Source organism: Coptis chinensis, chromosome 8 (genome assembly GCF_015680905.1).
Source record: "Coptis chinensis isolate HL-2020 chromosome 8, ASM1568090v1, whole genome shotgun sequence".
Classification (NCBI taxonomy): Eukaryota; Viridiplantae; Streptophyta; class Magnoliopsida; order Ranunculales; family Ranunculaceae; genus Coptis; species Coptis chinensis.
The window spans coordinates 25,717,125-25,734,043 of NC_141463.1; the positions used below are offsets into that span (position 1 = coordinate 25,717,125).

At 36.1% G+C, this 16,919-nt stretch overlaps 1 protein-coding gene across 1 annotated transcript in view; it reads right to left on the reverse strand.

The window, feature by feature from the left end:
* LOC147480764 (E3 ubiquitin-protein ligase UPL6-like) overlaps window positions 1-16,450 on the reverse strand; it is a 31,028-nt gene extending 14,578 nt beyond the window's left edge. Inside the window, 8 exon segments of the mRNA XM_086576382.1 lie at window positions 2,622-2,801; window positions 4,483-4,665; window positions 5,938-5,960; window positions 9,558-9,712; window positions 10,385-10,490; window positions 15,400-15,527; window positions 15,763-15,860; window positions 16,155-16,450. Of these exon segments, the coding sequence (XP_086432508.1) occupies window positions 2,622-2,801; window positions 4,483-4,665; window positions 5,938-5,960; window positions 9,558-9,712; window positions 10,385-10,490; window positions 15,400-15,527; window positions 15,763-15,860; window positions 16,155-16,310 (1,029 nt within the window). The 5' untranslated portion in view covers window positions 16,311-16,450.
* Window positions 16,451-16,919: the final 469 nt, after the last annotated feature.

Below are 16,919 nucleotides of genomic sequence, written 5' to 3' on the forward strand. Positions count from 1 at the left end.
AATTCTCAATCACTGGATCCCAAATCCCCACTGATTTTATGTGGAGCTGGCAATGGGAGGCCAAGATGTCCTGAAGGCAGTGTCCCAGCACTCCAACCAATAGCTCAAGTCTGTCAAACCCATACCCACTTCAAACACCATACTTTTTGCTATGTTAACTTTAAGCCCATAAACCAACTCAAAGCAGCAAAGGATCTCATGAAGAAACCCGAGATGCGAAAACTCTCAATTTAGAAAGACCACAATATCATCTGCATGTTGCATATATGAAACAAGCACGCGACCCTGAGCATCGAAAAGCCTTTGATAAAACCAAGCTCATAGCTTACTAATCAGCTTACCAAGAACCTCCACTACCAACAAAAACAAGGGAGGGAAAGGGAATCCATGTGTCTAATACCTTTTGAGCTTCTAAAGAAACCAGCGAGTAACCCATTAATCAAGATAAAAAGCGAGGTGGTAGACAGACAAGTCTTAATCAACTTGGGCCACTTCCATCAAAAGGCCATCCGGCTCATCACATTCTCTAAGAACTCCCCACTCACAAGATCGTAGGTCTTTGTCAAATCAATCCTACCAATATTACCAAGAATACCGTTGGATCCCCTATCCTCGGTCTCTTCATTAGCGGTGAGAACTCCATCCAAGATCTGTCGACCATCAACAAAAGACCTTTGTTCCTCTGCAATCAAAATGTAAATTACTCCTTTTAAGCCACATCGACAGAACCTTAGAAATGATTGTATAAGCACTACTAACCAGACTAATACGCCTCAAGTCACTTATGTCCACCGTCCTTTTTAGGGGTGAGCTCGATGTTGTTCAGGCTATTGGCCAAAAAAGATTCCTGAAAGGTGTCTATGACATCCTTCTTCACAATCTCCCAACAGTCCAACACCTTTTATAAAATTCTGTATTGAAACCATCCGGACCTCGTGACTTATCCTTATGGAGAGCAATAATGGCTCTCCAAACCTCCACGTCGACAAACTCCTCCAGCCAGATGCTAATTTGGGAGTTTACAACCTTCCCACTAACACAACTTGAAACCTAAAGCCCCTCAAAATCACTGCTCCCCAAGAATTTTGAATGCCTCATTAAGAATTTCATTACTTACGTAAATAGTCTCCTTGATTTATAAAAAGACTTTGAAAGTCTCCTTTGTCTTGTTTTGAAGAAACTCTGATTCCTTTGAACCCCCACAATTTCTTTACGAAGATGCTCCGTTATCGACCTTCCCTTTGGAGTTAGAATATGGGCGCTGATGTCCCCACCAAGCCACCAAAGCGCTTCCTCAATGCTTACTGGCGATGCCCAAGACTTGTTGAAAGATGCAAATGGCAATACCCACACCCAATTTTGAAAGTTAAGACAGTTGATGAACAAGCAGCTAAAGTATACATATATGTATACAACCAAGATCATTTTTCATAATATGGACCAAGTCATAATCCTTTTTTTGTTTTCATAAATAAATAGCAGTTAAAGAGACCCAAATCCCTGATGGCATTTACCCCTTTCATCCTCTTGTTAGTTTCGCACAAATGCTTCATATTAGTAAAAGCAAAAGCACAAATAAACGTGCCTAAGAAAATCACTATAGCCTTCTACTATTTTCTTTATTAATTCAAAGAAGCAATAAAAGATTGGTAGAGGCCGCATACGCTTACCTATACCCATTGTACCCGGACATCTAAAATAAAGGAACAAAAGCCCCTCCCATAGAGGGAATGCTTCAATGCATACTAACCCTCCTCACAATGTTCACCACCTGGGCACAAAATGGCGTCTGGAATCTCCTATTTTGATCTACCTTTAACAGCTCAATGATGATTGCTGAACTTTTTGTATGAGGCTTGAACTTTATTAAAAAATTGTGATGGTTTTCTGCCTGTTGCAGTTATGTTGAACTTGTGGAGTTGTGGGTGATTTGATTTGAAAGAATCAAGAGGAACTTTTGGAGTGGATACCCATCTCATGACATCATTGAGCTCGGCTGCGAACAACGCAGTCAAACCCATTAAAAGGAAAATATTTTGCTATACATCTAGTATTTAGGTCAAACCTTTGAAACTTGTGAAATTACCACTTGCAAAGTGATCAAAAAATAATGGCGAGTATTCTTCTTTTTCTCAGAAAACTTAACAGATACACAAAAGAAGAATGAGAGAAATTTCATTCACAAACTTTTACATGTAGAGAAGTGGTATGCAACAAGTACAAGCACACTCGAACAGAGCAATTACGGAGAACTACAAGTAGAACTATCAATTCCTTTATACAGGAACTACGGAACTACGTCTTCCTTGAATACCAAAGCAATGCAAAACTTCTCAAGAAAAGTAGGAAAGTCACTGTGAAATAAACTTCTAGGAGATATAACCAAACTTCTAGGAGATATATACAAATTACGATTTAAAGCTACCCTTACAAACTTACTACCATGCTAGTCGCTTGTAATCTAAAAATCTACTAGAGATATTTAAGGAGTCAAAATTTATATCATGGTTCCACACCAACCCCATTGTTTACCATACATAAGAAAAGTTACCTTGAAGGACAAAAAAAAAAGATGTCCCATAAGGTAAGGATATTTACAAAAGAAAGTATTTCATATTTACCATATGGATTGAGCACTTTGGTCGAGATAAAGCAGCCCCAGCTACTTCTAATATATTTCCTAAAAGGCAGGCATACCCCGGAAAATCACGTGATAGATCAGCCGGAAGAAAATTGGCATCCCCACGCAGATGCACAGCCAACTGATGAGTATAATGGTCAAACCACCCCTGAGATGCAAACTGGAAAACACAACAACAGCAACAATAATAAGAAAAACAATAACAATTAAGATAACAAAAATTATAATACTAGCAAGTATGATGATAAAATAATAATAACAATGAATACGAGCATAACATTTTACTAAATCAAATAAACATATCATATGACGAAAGTCTCCGCGTCTCTAGACATCTTACTATCTCACATAATTGTAGTAAGAGATTCTGGAAAACAACATATTTCCAAACTACTTTATACTTTTGGGTCTAATATCTAAATGAAAAACTCACATGAGTTAGCCTCATAAATGATGTCGAATAAACTTGAGGGGCAGCCCTATTAAATGTGTAGTTGCTTATTTTGTAATATAACTTGAGGGCAACACGTTGGTTCAACTAAGCGGAGGTAAAAATCAAACTATAAAAGGAAAACATAATTAAACAACAGCAGAGCCTACAGCCTACTGACCAAGTGACAACTGCAATGTTTTGGAAAAATCAAACTAAATCCACTTTGATGCTGACCAAAATATCTCAATTCAACATTGCCTCGCTATTGTATAATATACAGAGTGCAAACTGACCCGGGTATAGCAAGAGAGTGTAGACTACAAAGTTTCCCTGAGACGAACTCTTTAAAATTCAAAGTCCAGACTCATATAAAAAAACTAAAGTTAATTTCCAGTTCTAAACGCAAATCTAGGTGCACGGAGAGATCCAGTCCAGAGTCAGTTGACCAAGCAACTTGATCAGCTTTAAGCTGCGCTCTCCCTGTTTTCACATAGTCCGCTCCAGGGTCACACTAGGTCGAAGAAACTACACATTGGAGCTCTACCAACTGAGATATATCCTCCCGAGCCAATGCTTCTTCTGTACTTTTCTGGCGTGCATCCTGGACTTGAGCCACAGGTCACGCCAATGAAGAATCCTCAGTTGTACTGGCTCTCCATCAAAATGTGGTTAAAAAGATTACAGAGAAAGTTATTGACACCACACTCATCTGCAAAGACTAGTTAATTCCAATATCTTCCACATGTCAATGCATTGTAAACTCTTTGCCTCCAAACTTCAGTACCAAATTCAAGATTTTTTCTTCTCTAGCTTCATGTCGCACAAGACATTGGCCAATTCCTCCTTCAGAAAGACCACTTGGAAACAAATTGAGCTAATGGGAACGTAAAAACGAAGTTGTTCCAGATCTAATTTCTGGGGGCACGCTTTCCTCCTCCCAACGATATCTCAATGATTGCTGAAAACAGATACGAACATACAATAATCCCTGACTAAATATTATCTAAACAAGGTTAACTGCCAAAAGAACGAGCTATATAAATATTAGAACTTCGTTAAAAGTTAATCGACTGCTGCTAGATTGATCTTGGAGTCACTTTTAGTTCGATATAGCAGACACTAAAGTTGGTAGTGGACTGCTGACCATCCCAAGGCTTAACAAGATTGATCAACCAATGTCCCCTGCATTGTTCTACTGGGCATGACTTGAAAGTGCATCGAAGCAATAAATACATTTATTAAAACTGTACACACGAAGTGTGCAAGAGCCAATTCATACAAACAGCTTGGAGCACCGAATTTTTACGTAAATTCACTGAAAGGAAAAAAAACGAAAAAACACACAAAAAACAAAACAAAACTATATTCAACATGTGATATACATAAAAACACCAATAAGGGTGATCACCTCTTTTAAGAATGGAAAATGCCTCCATAAGAAAGGAAGGGTAATAATTTGATGGCAGAAACTCCATTTTAGGTCAGTATTCTGGCAGGAACAATCATTTTGGCCAGTGTGAGAAACAATGTGGATAAGGACTTGTTCCAACAAAGATTTTCTCCTGCTGGAGTCATGATTCGACACACTTTCCTGCACAAAGAAATCTATATTGATAAGATACCAAAAAATTGTCAAGCCAAACTCATTCAAATTCTAAGAGACAGATGCAGTTCTAAAAGGTGAAAGTGTAAGATATAGTATTTAGTTTACTATCATTGAGGTATGAGGAATACCAAAGTGCTAATTAGTGATCCTTTGTATCATTAGTTACTCTTCAAAATATGACTAGCAAGAAAAGAATGATACATATTATGACTCATAACATTTTAGCTCTTAGATATGTTCTGGTTTTTCAAACCTTTCTAAATTTCTAGCAAAATGCAGCATTTCAGATCTTGGATTCCTCTCTCAAACGCCCTCTTCCCAAAAAGCTCTATTGCATGGGTACGCCCTAATTTCCTCTGTATCGCGTACCCTTGTCCTGCTAGTACCCGGACACGGGTAAGGACACGGACACCCGGACACAAGCAAAACAGTACCCTAATTCTCAGATATCGCCGTGTCCAAATCGTCGTACCCGTGTCCAAACCAGACACTCCATCCCGTACCCATGCAACACAGCCAAAAAGTAAAAGGATCCTTAAAATGGATAATGCAATTTAATAAAAATGCACATTTATCATTGTTTTAACTTATAACGTCCAACAGATTTAATGGGTGTTGAGTACTTTACTCCTACAATCTCAGGTACAGCTCAGGACACTTTGGACTTCTACATTGACGTTTCATTTCAGAAATATTTCTTTAGCACAACCTTTACCCATGATACATCTTGATTTACATGGTGAAAAATCAATTACATCATTGTAGTGCTAGACTGCTAGTTTATTATTTGTCATTGTGAAATAGTATTCACTCACTTGGTATTTCACCATTTTACATACAACTTTAAACAGTAATAGAGCTATTATTTCATTACTTTCTGAAAATGAAGCCCATTACAGCAAAAGTAATCCCATCTTAGCACAATACTAAGTTTAGGCTACCCCCTCCCCTCCAACTTGAATAAACAAAACAAAAAGCTTATAGTACAATGAATTCCCAGTTAATCATAAAATATTGGAATCTCAATTCTTTTTAAGCGTCCCACTCCCCTTGACCATTATATAGTTGCCTCCTTCACTTTATGTTTGAAGATTCTCCGGTTCCTTCAATTCCATAATTTCGTACTCCATCTTTCCCTTGTAAAATGGGGAGTACGTACAATGTCACCCTAAGAGCCTCCTTCGTCCCATCCGGATGTACCAAAGCCTTGTGTGGAACAAAGCAAAAAATATTTCCCACGCCTCCTAGCAATAGAGCATCGAACAAAACAAGATCCACAACTTCCTCACATCATCTACAAAGTGAACGATGAACAAACATTGTCTAAAACTCTAAATCCTTCCCTTTCACATTAAGCTTGTCTATGGATTGAATACACCTTAGGTAAGTCATCCTAAAAGGAACAAAAATGGTATCGGCCAAATTCATCGAGCTTGTCTATTTCATAAAAAGCTACAACTGAGAATGTCTCCTCTTCACCCAATTTATTAAACGCAACTTAATCAAGATACTCTAAATACGTGTGACCTAACATTGAAATCACAATTTTAAACTCCTTACTTTTTAAGGACATGGTGCCAAATTGCCGATCACTAACGCAAGTTGTAGGTTGTAACTATATAATGATGGGAATGATGGGAAGGAAATAAAACTTTCCTTTATTACTTTTTCGTTTTGAAATAGTTATAGCCTTATAGGGTTAGGCAGACACCAACCTGTCTTGCTATTCAATATCTAGTGTACCACATTCCCGTAGGCATCCTCAATAATTTTTTTTTTTTAATCAATAAACTCAATTAAATTCATTCAACTCCAAAAGGTTAAATATAATGATCTTAGGCATAGTTGTCAACTCCTGAATCGGAACGGGGATCGTTTTCTATTTTTACTGAATCATAAATCGTATCAAGTCGTAAATCGTAAGATTTAAGCCATCTTTTATATAGGTGATGTAAATTTTTAGATATATATATATATATAGCTTAAGAATATTACTAATCACGTGCTTGTGTTTTGTGGGGTGAAGTTTGTGGTCCTTTAGAAGCCAATAAACACAAGAAAAATAATAAAGAATGGGGTGAAATTGGTTTACATTTCCTCAGAAGCTAGGACAGACAAAGACACTAGCCCAATCGAAGAAAACTTCTTTGACCTCTTCCACTATCTCCTGTATCTCTCTTTCTCTCTGTGCTCAAAGATCCTATTTTTCTCTTCCCATAATATCTAGATGGCCGCCACTAGAAATATGACCTGCTAGCCAACTGAACTTTTGCTAGACATAGAACACACGGTCAATTTCCCCACCAATGCTTCTCTAACATTTAATTGTGGATCCCGAAGTTTATGGAATGAGAAGAAGAAAGTGTTCCAAACATCAATTGAAAGTGGGCGGGTTGGCCGATTTGACAAGAAGGTGATCAATACTTTCCTCCATCATTTGCAATGTTAGTAAAGGTTTGGCAGATTGATACCCCTTCAATAAGATTAACAATCATTTTGATCCTTCCCAAGTGGCCAAGTGGGCAAGCCAACAAAAGAATACCACTTTCAACGAAATAGACATCTTGAAATCCTTTCATTTGAAAAAATTAAAGAACATCTCCATAGCACCAAGATTTGAGATTTTGCAAAGGAAACCACGTTGGTCAAGACCAAGTAGAAGGTTTTCACGATAAACTCATCTCTCTCTTTCCAAACCCACTACCATGAGTCCACCTCCCAAAGCTATTCCCCGCATGGGAAATGGAGTCTAAGTTCTCTGTTTCCAAATCATTAAGGCCTCTTCAGTAAATTGTAAAAACCAAAATAGACAAATCTACTCCTTTACAAAGCTTTGGGTTAATTTTGGATCAACCTCTCGCTTTCATCCTTTGGTTAGTGATTCATGTATGATCAGGTTGGGTTGTGAAGAGCCTTGTTCTAAAAAACGACCTAAACCGCCTAGGCGGTGCCCAACGTTCTTGCCTAGACCTAGAACATCGAAAGAGTATATGTTTCACTTCATCCTCTCAAAATAGATCATACCCTTCAGTCCTCTCTTCTTTTCTCGTTGTTCAACTCGGGCAGTTCACTAGCCACCTTCTTCAACTCTTATGCCTTTTTTAAAGAAGTTCTTCTGCTTGTGTTTAATATTTGAAACATTTTCAATGTTTTATACTTGAATTAATTGTAAATAAGTAAAGTTTGATAAGTAGTGGGTGTTTGTGATATATATGTGTGTGTGTGTGAGGGATAGAACCACATTGGATACGAATCCAAGCAAAATTGTGGACTTATAAGTTGAATTAAGAGCTGAATTTTTGTAGATATGATCTCCCCACTATGGAGAACATGCTCACAAAAATTTTGGACCATTAGATGACAAGTTCAAAAATGAACACTAATTTTTGCATGGTTAGACATCCAAATATGATGATTTTTTGTAAGAATGATCTTCATGATGGTGAGATCATCTCCACCAAAAACCAAGCCTTAATTCATTTGTACATCGAAAATGTGGGCACAATGTGCACATAAAGAATGTGGCTCTATCCCCTTACTCTACAAATTTACTTCTGACTTTATTTTTTTTTGTAGATGTCATTTTTCCACCATAGATAACAACCCTACCAAAAATGGGCTTGTTTGAAAATTTTGAAAGATGCCAAACGAAGGTTGCAAAATTTTAAATCTTGACACTTAAAAAAAAAATCACATTTTCAAATCAACTTTTGAAAGGAGTAGAGATTTCGAAATGAACTCAAATTTTGTGGATTTGATCTTTATAGTGATAAGATCATACCCACAAAGTATTAGCTCTTAGTTCAACTTAAAAGGGTGTTGTATAAACTGTTGTACAAAAAGTGTTGTATATATATATATATAAGAAAAAAAAACCCACCTAGCATCTAGGCTACCGTCCGACAACCGCTTCTAGCCTTTTTAGAACATTGGTGAAGAATATTTTTCCTTAAGGTGCTTTGGCTCAAATTGTGGTTGTACCAATCAATTTCAATGTTTCGATTTTGATATGACATTTAGTGGATCTTCCAGCATCTTGTTATCAGTGTTTCATGTCATAACAGGGGGGTGTTTGGCGAATTTTTCTACCCTTGGCAGTTAGTTCAGCTCAAAAGACTTGGCAAATTACCTTTTATATTGTTTGTTTAGGGTTTGTGGATTGAGGTTCAGTAGGATTGTCCTTGAGAACCATAGGAAATGTATGTATATCTTTGTAAATGAACCTCCCACTTGATGATTATAAATGAATGTAAGCTTCATGATTTGTTTGAAATGGCCCGAGTAGGGGGCTGCCTTAAACCCCATAAATTATGGTAGGGGTATTTGTAGCACGCTTGTCCTCAACTAACTTTGTATAATTTATTATGGATATTCACTTAAATATATTTTTACAAATAAAATTAGTTCTTCCAAATGTTATGAAGAAAATTTGATATCACCTCATCTTTCTCAAGTTATTAATGACTAGTATTGGCCTGTGCCATACGGCACTAAAAAACCCCAGTAGAAGCCTTGAAAAAAAGCCCAACTGCCCACCCAAAAAGTCCAGCCACATTTGTTGACTTCAAACAATTATCCAGTACTCCTGTTGCCACTTATTATACTGTCCACGCCCCATAAGCCCTAGATCCGCCACGTCATAAGCATTATAAGTAAATCCAAAGGTTAGGGTTGGTTTATGGGCCCCACACCACCACCCTAATTTGTTATATAGATATTAAGTAGTTTATTGATAAATTTAAAGAAATATATACAGATAAACAACATAATCAATGAATAGGACCACATTTACTTGATGTAACAAAATAGCGGAGAATCATTTCAAAAGATTATTTAGTTAAGAACATACCATCCCCAAGCAAACAATGTCTCTCAACATGGCATGTACACGCCTCTTTGTGATAAGTATCTAATTGTTTTACAAGCCCGTGGACGGTTGGGATTTGTCAAAATAACAACAGTCTCGAGCAAGCAAACAGCTGGAAAACCCGCAAACTCAGACGACATCAAAAGTTGATCCTTCAACTGATTCCTATGCAATGTAAATTGCGTGTGAGTACTTCTAACTAAATATAATAAATTATAGATATAATCAAATGATTTGTGAAAGTGCAAGACATTATAAGACTTTGCATTATATATCAACTTCAGAGGTCAGACTAGAGACTAAACAGAATCCAAGAAAAACATTTGAAGCCCCACCAGGTTCAGGAGAATGGCAAACAGATCCACCAAATATGATTACGATTAATCATAATCTGATTAAGCAATACAAAGAGTCAAAGACTAGTAATACACGATATTTTCAAATGAGATGTGTCACACTGTAATCATAATGGCAGTGTGAATCATAGAAGATGAGAAAATCCAACAGGAAAATCTCATATTTCCATGATGAAGCAAATATCGACATTCCGAATAAATTGACTTTGTTCTTTCTTGAGAGGACAAAAAATCTATGGGTGTAAATTCTCCATAAGAAAGATGTTATAAAGATGGTAAAGTTGTAACATCCGATCAAAAAAAAAGAAAACATAACGCTTAACAATGAAAGAGTTAGATTAAAAACAGGACTGCCGCTTTAAAATTCTTAAATTCTTTAACCAAAGCTAGTAAGTATTTAGTACAAAGTTGTAGCAAATGGCCAGACAAGTTCCAAATGAAAATTCAAACAGGTATAGTCCATAAGGGGTAAAGCACCCACCTATTCTGATGAACAGCCTGAAGACATGCATATGCCAGCTGCTTAACGCTATTGTCCATGATGGAATGCTCTGAACAGTCCTTCGTCCTCAGAAAGAAAAGATCCCCTGTCACATGGTTAACATTTGTCAGCTGATAAACGAGATCAAGTAAGAGACAGAAGTGAGAATGAAGCAAGCAATGCCATATTCCTAAGCAAACAATTACGAAATGATGAAGAGCATATTATTGCCATAAAGAAAAAGGAATCTCAAATGTAATTGATATAAAGTAGAGCTGACCAAGAATTATTATTTGACTTGAAGACTAGGTGACTGCACTCCAAAATTATAACTCTCGCTCTTCGTAACTTTAATAATGTATATGAGTTTGAGACTTCAATCTTCTCCCTCTTCTATGCCAGGTATGCAGTCGTAAACTCTGAAATACTAGTGCATTAAATTGATTCCCAACAGCGTCCAGCATATCAACATGTACCGGTGCCATGCCATTCAAATCTAATTCTCTCCCTCACCTTAGTCATATTCTAAACCTTACAAAAGTAAATGTTCCACAACTTTTACCGGAAAAAAAAAGATATATGAATTGATCAAAGCCATAAACTAATTCTACCAAATCTTTGCTCACTTTTCAAGTACGTGGAAGAAAGTTTCTATCACTTTGCAATTTGTTGATTTTATATATAATCGGGATGGGCTAGTGAGATGAGTGGACTTTTGTAATTGCCTAATAGGTGTTTTCGGGAAGTTGAGTGTAGTCGACTGGCTCATCATACTAGCTCCTTGAAACTTAGACCCTTGAACATTGTAACATTTATTATATCTATTCTAATAGATAAAGCGAACTCCCCTTGGTTAAAAAATATATTACCTTATTTTCTGATACTAAATATATAACTGTATTTCCTAAATTATCGACCCAAAAAAAAGAACTTAAAATGTATTTCCCAACCAATGCGACTCTTCGTGTTCAACTCATTCACTTCCAAAAGACAGAAGATGTCTTTTACAAACCCAATAACTGTTCGTCTCCATTATCCTCTCCACCACTCAGTCACTCACTAATCTCTAATCTCTCTCTCACTCCAACTGGTTTTCCGCCATTTGTTTTTCTCTCCTCATCTTTTCATTCCAAATCAAACGTCTCGGGATATGGAAGAGGTAAGATTAATATTTTCTTCTTCTTTTCTTTTCAACTTTTCTTTTGTTTTACTTTTGTTTTTGGGCATTGTTACAGCCTCAATTTTGCAGGAGTTCCATTGAATAGGCAGTTAATGTGCGGACAACTTATAGCACCGACAAAGCGATGATTTGTATGTGGGTTACTTTTTCAAAGAATAAAAATGCTGTGAAATGTTCTATTCAGAAAAAGGAATTCAACGACCTTATTTACAGCCTCAATTTTGCAGGAGTTTCATTGAATAGGCGGTTAATGTGCGGACAACTTATAGCACCGACAATCGATGATTTGTATGTAGGTTACCTTTTTCAAAGAATAAAAATGCTGTGAAATGTTCTATTCAGAAAAAGGAATTCAACAACCTTATTTACAGCCTCAATTTTGCAGGAGTCTCATTGAATAGGTGGTTAATGTGCGGACAACTTATAGCACCGACAATCGATGATTTGTATGTAGGTTACCTTTTTCAAAGAATAAAAATGCTGCGAAATGTTCTATTCAGAAAAAGGAATTCAACGGCCTTATTTACAGCCTCAATTTTGCAGGAGTTTCATTGAATAGGCGGTTAATGTGCGGACAACTTATAGCACCGACAATCGATGATTTGTATGTAGGTTACCTTTTTCAAAGAATAAAAATGCTGCGAAATGTTCTATTCAGAAAAAGGAATTCAACGACCTTATTTGCATGATGATATAAAGGTATTATTTTGTTTTCCTATCCTTGGTTTCTCAAGTCATGTTTTTATTTTCTTACTGCCTATATCTGATTGTCTACAACTTCAATCAAATGAGTATGATGAAATATTTTTCTTATTAGGGAGATCAGGGTTTAATTTTGAAACGCTTTGGTCTCCCGGCCTAACCGATACTTCTGTTCCAGTGCTTTTTATTTGAGATTTTGATGTGCAGTTCTGTTTCTTTTTCAATTTATGATTTATGAAGGATGTTCTCATTATATTGTAAACCTTGATGAATCAGTGACTGGAAAATTAACTAGACTTGGTCCCATTACTGCATTAACTGATCAAGGTTGAAAATCATCCATGTTCATCCAACGTACATTTTTCCCCATTTTTTTATGTCACAATGGTATTGGAACAGACCAACAAGCATACCATAATGTTGACTCATGCATATAGCCACACCTACAGTCTATACGAAAAACTATAGTGAGTTGGTTGACACATACTCTTCCGGGATGTGCCTGCTAGAGATGGTGACTTTTGAACACCCTTACAACGAGTGTGAAAAATCATGCCAGATACTTGGGGAAAAAAGTTGTGAAAGGTGTGTCCTTTCATGGATTATTTATCTTGACATGTTATTGCTCATTTCTTATTTTGTGTTTTTATTTTTCTGAATTGGTGTGGTGGAGCACTTCTCTCTTTCAGTTAATGCGGTTTTCAATTTTTACAGTAGTTGAGTTATGTGTTCATCCTTGGTGTTATTCTGTTGTTCTCACTAATTCTGTTATAGTTTTTTCCGGATTCTCTCGAATGTTTAGGTTGTTTGTATATCATACAACCAGACGAGAATCCAGTTTTTAAGAATCAATACATCTCTCATAATAATCACCACTCGTTTCAAGTTTAGTTATTATCATGCATGGTACATCGACCACTTTGATATTTTCCTGTTTTTTTACTCAATATCTTCTTTTGGCCAGTGATAACAAATCAAAGTACACAGATCAATTTTGAAGTGTGGTGGGTTGAGTATGACGATCTTTCGTCAAAGTACACAATTCAAGAAACCCTTTTATTGCTTCATATATACCTACTACTGGATTGTGTCATCTTAGTCATTTCTTTGATTGTTCACTTTTTAGATGGTTAGCAAGAATTTGACCGTATATGTCATTTCCATTGGTATTGGAGTATTGGACAAGACCTCATTGCTGTTTGAATCATTAAGTTCGAATAGGACTGAATACCCAAGTTAAACTATCTACAGTTTGCTCACCTGGGTTGGTCCTTAAAGTATCGTTTCTCAATTTTTTTTTCCAAACTCATTTCCTGATTTTTCTAATTAATGCTTGAAACTTGCTTGAGCACACTTGAATTCAATATGATGCAAATACAATTTTAAGTTGGTTTACATTAGGGCAGTATATACGTACAATAATTGGGTTCAAAACTCTGCTTTACCATGTAAATGGCCAGAGGTTAGCAATGGACATGCTTCAATTATATATAATAGTTTGGTGCAACTTTTATGTATTGTATATACTTTGAAAGATGACAATTATTATAGGTTCATTGACCAACCAATTGTAATGAAATGGTGTTCGTCACAGAAGAATTTGAGTGTGAACCAACAAGGTTTCTACACCCTAAAGCACGTTTGTGGCTACAAGACCTACATCAAGACACCAGGTTATATATGTTAACAATCTAACTACAAAAGAATTGCTTATGAATTCGACCAAGCCATGGAGTGCACTTGGAATAATGTGAGTGTACACCAAGAAAGGTTTTTCATCCAGACCACTTTTCTACTAGCAACATTACTTAAACACCTGGCACCCTCAATTGAAGACTAGACAAGAATGAGCTATTGATCTATGTGAAAGAGTTCAAATTCAGAAGAATTACTTCTACATACGACCATGCTAAGGAATGCACTAAGAGAGAACGTGTTGGATTTGAAGACTACACATCTCACCAAACATCCAAGTGTACAATGCATATGGATAACTTATATGAAGTGTTCAAGCTCAAGATAGTATGCAGGTCTTCATTGCTACTCATGCTGATTTGTTATGCTTTAATACACAATCTGTCAGTGTTCCCTTTTTCTATAAATTCAAAGGTCCAGACAATTATGTAAGAACTGAGAATAAGAAATTCTCTCTATCAATTTTGCGTATGTAATAATATTTGCTTGGTTTACATGTCCTTCCTTACAGTTTTTAAAAACATATTCTTCTTGCAATTGTTTCAAGACAACGTTTTACTTTTTAAAGAAAATGAGTGAAAATGTGATAAATTTTGATTCCTGTATTCAGTTGGTTTTCTTCGGATGTTCCAATTTTACCTATGCTTTTAAAACTTCTATGGTCCTGTTACCGTCTATTGAAATCTTTATTATTATTGTTGTACTTAGTTAGCCCATGCAAAGTGCAACGCTGCAGTGCTAATTTGCTAGTTTCTATAAATGCAAAGTGAATTTTACCGATCAAAAAAAATAAAATAAAAGTCTTGTTGTGAATTGTCTATTTGTTTTAGTTTCATCCTTGCTCAGCCATGCATGATTGCATCCCTTTGTTTTAGTTTTCTGTAGTAGTCGTAGTTTATTTTTTTCTAGTATTGATATTGTAACTGTCTTTCCCTTTATTGTATCTGAGTGGGATATCTCATCCTACAAAGTTGACTTTATGATGTATATATACACACACACGCACGCACACATCACATTTTACCGATAGAAAAAAATGTCTATTTGCTACAGACTTCTTCTTCGATTTCTTTTGAAAAGCTTGGGCCCCACAATTGAACAATAAAGAGTGTCAATCAGGGAGATGGTCATTTTTCAATATCTTGCATGTTTAATTTTTTTTGCCTCGAGAAAAGCTAATCCTCTCCTATTCTTGGCATCTTCTTTCCTTCCCTTTCCTTTACAGTATTGAGCATATTAGCTGTCAAACAATGACATTTTAATAGAGGACATTGTCTACTATGACACATCTGACTTGAACACTCGATCGCATAGAAAACAGGAAACAACTTCCAAATAAAGTTCATGCAACAACAAAGCACCTACCAACCAGAAATAACTAGCATATTTGAGATAACATTGCTTATCAAATATAAAAAACAACTAATATTAAACCTACCATTAACTCGAACAAACTGAAGAAGCAATCGGCATGTCTCCACAAGGATAAAAAAATCACCACTATTTCGAGCATCGAAGAAGAAAAGCAATTGGCGGAAGAACTTCGAGTCCGCATCAAAACAGTCCCTAAATCAACAGCTTGAAAAGATCAAAGAAAGTACAAGATGAACATTGGAAATCAAACTAGCATTATGAATCAATGGGAGGTGGGCTTCACTAACTGAAGTCAAGAACATGTTTTTTCATTAGATGATGTATATATTATACACATCAGGAAAATAAAGTACATTGAAGTGAGATTAACGACACGGGTAAAAAGATAAAAACAGAAACAATATTCATAATAGCCTAACACCCTTACCTATCAACCTTTTGGCAGCGGTTACCAAAAGTCAAGTAGAACTCCTCTCTAATCTTAGAGCGCTCGGCCTGTACAGCCTTCCTCCCTCTGAAGCATTTCTGCATCCAGTAATAAGTCAAGTTCCATACTTGGCAGTAATAGGTTGAATTCTTGTGCATTTAATCCCATTATTAGTTTTAGCTCTGTTATTGCTTTACAGGTAGAATTCGAGCCGAACTACTCCAGCTTGAATTCCAACCCTAGTAATTCTAATTACTTTGATAAGCCAACTGCATACACGTGTTGATCATTTATAGGTTCACTTTTTTTTAAATGAAAGTATTACATCCTCATATAATAGTGAATTTGTGAATAGAAACATTAAAATTAGAATTAAGGACAGAACTACTGACCTGGATTACAAGAGCAGAAGCTTTCTGAATCCGTAACTTTTCTCTACGCTCACGTTCTAATTTAGTTTGTTGAACGAGTTTATCTCTGTCTCTTTCTTTTGAACTTCTCCCACCTAAATCAACTCTTTTCCGACTTGATTCTCCACTGAAATACATTTTTTTTTTTCCCTTAATTTGATCGGAATGTTTTTTTCTTCTTCTTCTTCTCTCTCTACTATTTAAAGGAGGGTTTTGAGAAAGTGGAATATTATGTCGGCCTAAACTCACTCTTTTTTTTTTCTTTAGCTTTCCGTTAAAAGTGGGAGTAGAGAGTTTGCGTAGTCCCTGGAGTTTGTTAGCCTTTTTTATAAGTGGCAAATTGGTCAATTTATCGTTGTGGAAAAAAAAATGGTAGGGAAGCCATGTAGATTTACCTCCTTTGGTATTCTATATATATATATGCACGTGCTAGCATGTGGAAATGTCCCTGAATAGTTAATGTATATGTTCATTATTATAGAGCATAAAGTATATAGGTGATAAGAGTCCAAAACTGTAGTTTTAACCCCTTAATAATCATACTGTTAGACCAATTATGTGAATAATAAGTAAGAGTTAATACTGATTAAGTGTTTTTTATGATTTCAGCTTCAAAGTCCATTAATGCGAGAAATGCCACTTTAGCGAGATAAATGCTTTAAAAAGTCGCCAGAACTTTAGAATGCCATATCTTTGGACTCGGACCTCGGATTGAGGCCCACCTTATGTCAAAACGACCGGCTCGGA